Consider the following 6,127-nt stretch of genomic DNA (forward strand, 5'->3'; position numbering starts at 1 on the left):
TATTATTATTATTATAAAATTGATCTAAACACACCTTGATTGCATAATTATTACTTTCTGTTCCTCCACTGTTTTACAGTGTGTCATTCATAATTTGCATTAAAAAACAAACCTCGTAAAAATCACCTCATCGGGATGACAATTCAACAATTGGGAAACTTGAATACGTGATCGTGTGACTGCCTTCTTAGTAATAGTGCCGTAGTGATGAGACGAAGATGGATTGCCAAAATGTTGGGTCATGTATGGAATCATTGCAGAGGAGACTGCAACATCTATTGGTGTGGTAGCATTATAGTCCAAGTAGATGAGCGACATTTTTTTAATTTGGTTATTGAATAGAGTAAAATTGTTGATTATGTATTCAGTTGGAGAATTGAAACAGTTAAATAGTTTAGGCATTGTAACAATAATATTAGCCATTAAATATATTGAGGAGTTGGGAGAATTGACTCTAAATCTAAACCCATGAAATCTTTAAACGATTTGAAATTGAACTGTTGGTTAAGTTTACTATCTTATATTAGCACAAATTTGAATCTATTAAGCAAGGGAGAATTAGAACGGGAATTTGTGCTCGGTTTTGCAAACAAGATACGATCTATGGTTCAAGAATATGATTCTTCTTTGGATTATCTTTTGAAGGTTCCGTGTTATGTTTCTACTGCTGTCGAGGGTTTCAATTTCGATAATTGTCGTAAAATATTCATCGATATACATGAAAAAGAAAGAAACATGTCAAGAGCAAAAATTGAAAAAAAATCAAAGTAGAAACAAGACGATGCTCTGCATGATGTTGGCAAAAATTATTTCAAAAATAAGTACAGTCTCTATGAGATTGCAACAACAGAATGCTACTTTTCTTCAGCGAAAATTCTATTCAGAAAACGATAGACCGTGGGAGGTGAGAAGGATTGACAAATATTTTATAAAAAATTAAGAAGTCGCTCAAAAAACAAAAATTTGTTAAAGTCGAGCCGAAGGTTTATTGGACCAAGAGTGAGACAGTGTGTTCAAAGTATCAATTACCACTTGTTCTTCTAGAAACAAGTACTTCTGGGTTCTTGTACATGAACCTTCGCTTTAATGTACCAACAATTTCAAGTAAATGGGCAGGCACTTATCTAGATGATGTTTTGGTGAGGAAGGAAGCAAAGGGAGAACTCTCCTCATGGTGGCTTCTCAAGGTAGCATGCTGAAGGTGGGAATACCGACCAATATACCTATTTAGCAGGGTGATGATGAAATCATGATGAGTAATTGTTGTTTGTTGTTTTTTTTTGTTGAATATTTAACGGTCAGAACAGACAACTTTCAGCGGTTATTGGTTGGCGCGAAATTACCGTGATGTAACATTTTTTAGCTCACCTCCCTCGGTCTAGAAAACGACTTCCTTAATTATTCTTGCTTTTAAGCATGAATTAGCAAATTCGATTGTGACTTAATCAGCAATAATTTCTAATTTGGCAAACAAAATTTGAAAGCCTCAATATTCTGTTTTGGCCGAACATTTATTTTGTTCTTGAAAGATTGAGTTCTCAAAATTTCCCAAAGTTGTATGGTTCACATATTTTGTAAAGTTTATATGGCAAAGATTACCTTCACTGAAGTAAATAAGCTTCGAAGATAATCTCAATATTAAAATATTAATAATATTGCGATGAATACAAAGAGTAGATATGGAATAAACATATTCACATGGGTTGAACATTTAGAAATTGCAACTATTGAGCTACCCACATTTCTATTAGAGGAAGTATAAGTATTAACACTTTTCGAAGGTGTAATAAAAGAAGCAGTACTTCCGCTCCAATAAGTCAAATCCAATACTCCATTCGGTAATCCAACATTGGTTGCATAAATTTCATGATTTCCTTCTACAGTAATGATATTAATTCCATTTCTCCATAATTGAATATTTGGTTTTCCAGCTTGTAATGGAATAAAGAAAGAATTAATACCACTTGAATTAATCATAAATGTATAATTTGAATTCTCAATAATAATTGTTAAAATTGATTGATCTGTTGTAAAGGTCAATACTTCAATTTGATTTGAAACACTTTGTGAAATTCCCATTGTAAAATTACATCCCATATTAGGTGCATAGGCATTGGTGGCTTCCTTTCTATAAAAATAATAAACAACATCTCTAATAATAGTTGGTTGTAATCCAGTTCTCCACCAATGTGCGTAATAAGCTGTTAAATCATAAAATCCGTTTCCTGTTGTATTTTGTAAATCAGTAATTGGTTGTAATTGACCACTTTCACTAAAATCATTCCAAGTTGCCACATGAACAATATCTGCATTTGTTTGTAAAGTAGACATCCATGCATTTCTATAAGCTAAACTGTTATACGAATCATAGAGTATGCAATCTTTTGGTTTATAAGTTTGTGGCATCATTCCCAACCAAAATAATAAAGAATTATTAGATTTTGCATTCCTAACAGTTGAAGCATATGCAATAGATGAAGAACCTTGTGTCCTGATCTCACTAATAATCTAAGACAAGGTTGCACAAAATAGACAAGAATAAACTAATATGTTTGTGTAATGTCCGTATTCTAGTATGAGAATCATCATGTGAATAGGATGTATTGAGAGCTGGCTTTTCTTCTAGAAGATGTGCAACCAATACTCTTACATTATCAAACTAAGTACCACAGTGAATTTTCAATTAATGGTTATTTTCAAAAGAAGGGTTCAAATATCCCCATACTTGTATGCTGCCCCATGTGTTAACTGAACCCCAAACTTGTTTTTTCTTTTTGTTTTGTAGAATGGCACTACGAATACTACTTCCTACATCCATGTTTGTTGTTGTCAAACACTTATAGAAATCGGACATAAGTATTCTCATGTAAGCATCATTTACTTCAGAACCCGTTGAAATAACACAATCAACACCTGAAATCAATGCATTATAAACAAATCCCAATAATCCTTCTCCTGGTACATATTTCCCTTTACCAGAGTTACAGGAAGAAAATACCACGAGTTTGATTTTGGATAAACATTTCTCACCAAAAGAAGTTGCATGTAAAAATTGCTTTCCATTTCTAAACAATTGTCCTGTTGCCATAAACTCATTTCCCTTTAGCCAAGAAAGTATGGTATCTTGAAAATTTTCTCCTTCCATCAATTCACTTGTTGCGTTAGAATGCATAGCTAAGTGAACAACATTGCATTCTTCGAGGTTCTCAGCTTTAGAGTAACACTGAACACCTCGGCCCATTAGAGTTTCTTTAATGCTATTAGATTCATGAATTGAATGTTTCAAATCTTCAGAATCCAGAATACATGCTGTTTTTATATTATCCTTTCCAACCTTCTTTGTGGGTGGAAATGTGGAAAATGATATCTTGTATTTCTCAATCAAAAAATTTCCATCTTTGTCTCTCAGTGCAAAAAATGGAAAAAAAGCTTCAGCACCATCTGAAGGCAGAATAATAATCTCATGTTTTAACTCTTCTTCGATAGGTTCTATCAATTTAGAATATAACAGTTGGAGATGTTTTTGTGTATAGTTTGATGGGTCAGAAAATAATTTGTTAACTTCAAAATCAAGTCGTTTCACTTTAACAATGGAGCCCTTGATGGTATAAATATACAAATCATCATTAAAAAAACTATATGCAATGATGCACAAATCAGGATCAAGTTTGGATTGAGTGTTGAAAAATCCCTTTACGCTGTCTAAATCTGTACAGTTAAATCTTGTCATTGACATTTTGACGATAAATGCTTCCTTGTATGACCTATTTTGTACTAAATATCTTTCATAATTTAACATAGGACCGTAAAAGCGACTTTGACATCCAAGGTTGTCTTTGGATTGTTTGAGTTCTGATAGATAGTTTTCATAATTCTCCTTCAAATATTGACTGTTGTTATATGATGAAACAAACGATACATTATTCGAAGCTATTCTGATTGAATGGTCATCGTTTAAAAGTATCGCCTCACCTAGTGCCATTTTAGCTAAATTAGAAGCCACCATAAAGTACTTGTTTTCAAAACAATATAATGCATAGGTAGTCAAAAATGAAGTTTTGTAATGACGAGTGAAAGTATAGGCTCTTTTTAAACAAATATCAGCAAAATATTCCAGTCTATTTCTATAATGGGCCAAACGTAATCTAGAGTAAATATTAAAACAAATGACAAAATAGCTATTGATAATTTCATCTCGTGTAAGTGATACTGGTGCATGTTCAACACCTTGAATTTTACCCATAATTACTGGTATAACATGTTCAGTGATACTAATGGCCTGCTCATGTCTTCCCAAAAATGACAATATCTCGGCTCTTTTTAGCAAACTTAGAGTGTTAACGGGAGGTGAAGTGTCACAACATTGTGTTATAATAGTAAATAATGAATAGGCCTTTTGAATATGATTTTTGGTAAACAAGTAGTCTGCAAATATGTATAGAGTATTCATTTTGTCCGTTTCAGTTGAAAAATTGACTTTTTCAAATCTCATTATCTCTTTAATAAATGATTCCACTGTCTTGTAGTCATGTTGGTTTTGATACATTGAAATTAGGTTTGTATAATAAGTTAATTTCGAATAAGGATACATTAAAGTACATAATTTCCATTCTTCTGTATCTTTAAATTCATTTGCTTTGAGCTTGTTAAATAATAGTTCTCCCCTTTGAAACACTCCATCTATTCGTGATGATCGAATATATTTATATCTCTTGCTTTTTAACCATTCTTTTTCTCCCTTGTTCTCGAATATTTGTATCTCAATATCTCTCAATTTGCACAATGTTGAAAATCTTGTTTGTTGGAGTTGACGAAAATTACTACTCCATTTGATTTTACAATTAGTTAATAATTCGAAATTGCATGTAACAATACTCCAAAGAGATTCATTGTCTTGAATAGTAAGTGTCAACAATGACAATACCTGCAAAATTTTGCCTTCATTAGATTGTAAATGTTTAGCATACAACCAACACCGTTCAAACTCTTTTTTACGGTAATAACAAATAGCAATAAACTTCATGAGTTCATCATTAGAATATTTGCCTCCCTTTGCTTGTTGGTAAACTTCTATTGCTTTACTAAAATCTTTCTTGGTGTAGTGTTGGTGCATTTTTTTACACCTCTACTTGGAGCTCTGTGAAGAAATAAAGTTGCGTAAATTTTTTTTACAGGTTATTTTTAGCCGTTATTACGAATTGACAGGCTTGTGATTGTCAAGTTGATCAAAAAAATGATTGAAATAATCTATTGCTCTCTCAGTGAAAACGGTTCGGATGTGCTGGTGCAGGTGCTGATAACCACGATTTTTCTCTCCTCCAAAATGTACAGGTATTTGGGGATGAAGATGAATCTCCTTTGGAAATCCAATGGGATCATTTCACAGCTACCATCAAATCGGCCAATGGTTATGAAGAACTAACACTCAAATTGGATGGAGTTGAAAAGAAAGTGAGTGTTCCCAGTGAAGACGAGGTAAGAGCTCCTCCTAATTCTTTCAAAGATGCGAAGTGTAAAAACCGTGTAGGAAATAATGAACAAATTAAAATCTACAAGGAGGCGGTGAGGACATATAAAAACAAGGAGAAAGAGATGGGTTTGGGTGATTGCTCCAACAGAGAATATCTTGATAAAATTGAACGATTAGGAACAGGGAATCACGATGATATAAAGTTAGTGGTGAAGAATCGTGAAATAGCTGACAACTCACAAACTTCTCCCCAACAGCACTACTTGAAGCGTGGTGACAAATGTGAGTTGGTATCAAAAGAGGACGACCAACAAGAATGCCATAAATCTATTACAAGACAGTTTCAAAACCAAGACAAGAAACTGGATATCGAAAAATCAAACCACGTCGAATATGGGAGGTTGATCGATGAACAGTTACAAAAGCACAGAAGGAAATAAATTACATTTTAAATTATTTGCGTTCTACACTGCCTTATTATACTATTGTCGGCAAAAGTTTCAAATGGTTAGAAACTCATTCAGTGATTTTCATTGACAAATATCACATCAACATATACAAATTTAGCTAAAGACCTGCAAATCATCTTGGTTAAAACACTCACTTCCAACAAATTTTCAATAAACACAATCCAAAACAATTCTATTTACCTATTCC

At 32.9% G+C, this 6,127-nt stretch overlaps 2 protein-coding genes across 2 annotated transcripts; both read right to left on the minus strand.

The window, feature by feature from the left end:
• Positions 1-1,638: 1,638 nt before the first annotated feature.
• Positions 1,639-2,406, minus strand: NAEGRDRAFT_76791 (uncharacterized protein; the record flags this gene model as incomplete). Its single annotated transcript, XM_002668251.1, has 1 exon — positions 1,639-2,406. One exon carries the CDS (start codon positions 2,404-2,406, stop codon positions 1,639-1,641), a length of 768 nt encoding a protein of 255 aa, XP_002668297.1.
• A 277-nt stretch (positions 2,407-2,683) lies between these two features.
• On the minus strand, positions 2,684-4,450 carry NAEGRDRAFT_76792 (uncharacterized protein; the record flags this gene model as incomplete). Its single annotated transcript, XM_002668252.1, has 1 exon — positions 2,684-4,450. The coding sequence occupies one exon, from the start codon at positions 4,448-4,450 to the stop codon at positions 2,684-2,686; it is 1,767 nt and encodes a 588-aa protein (XP_002668298.1).
• Between the last annotated feature and the right edge of the window lie 1,677 nt (positions 4,451-6,127).

Source organism: Naegleria gruberi (assembly GCF_000004985.1).
Source record: "Naegleria gruberi genomic scaffold NAEGRscaffold_465, whole genome shotgun sequence".
Taxonomy (NCBI): Eukaryota; Heterolobosea; class Eutetramitea; order Acrasida; family Naegleriidae; genus Naegleria; species Naegleria gruberi.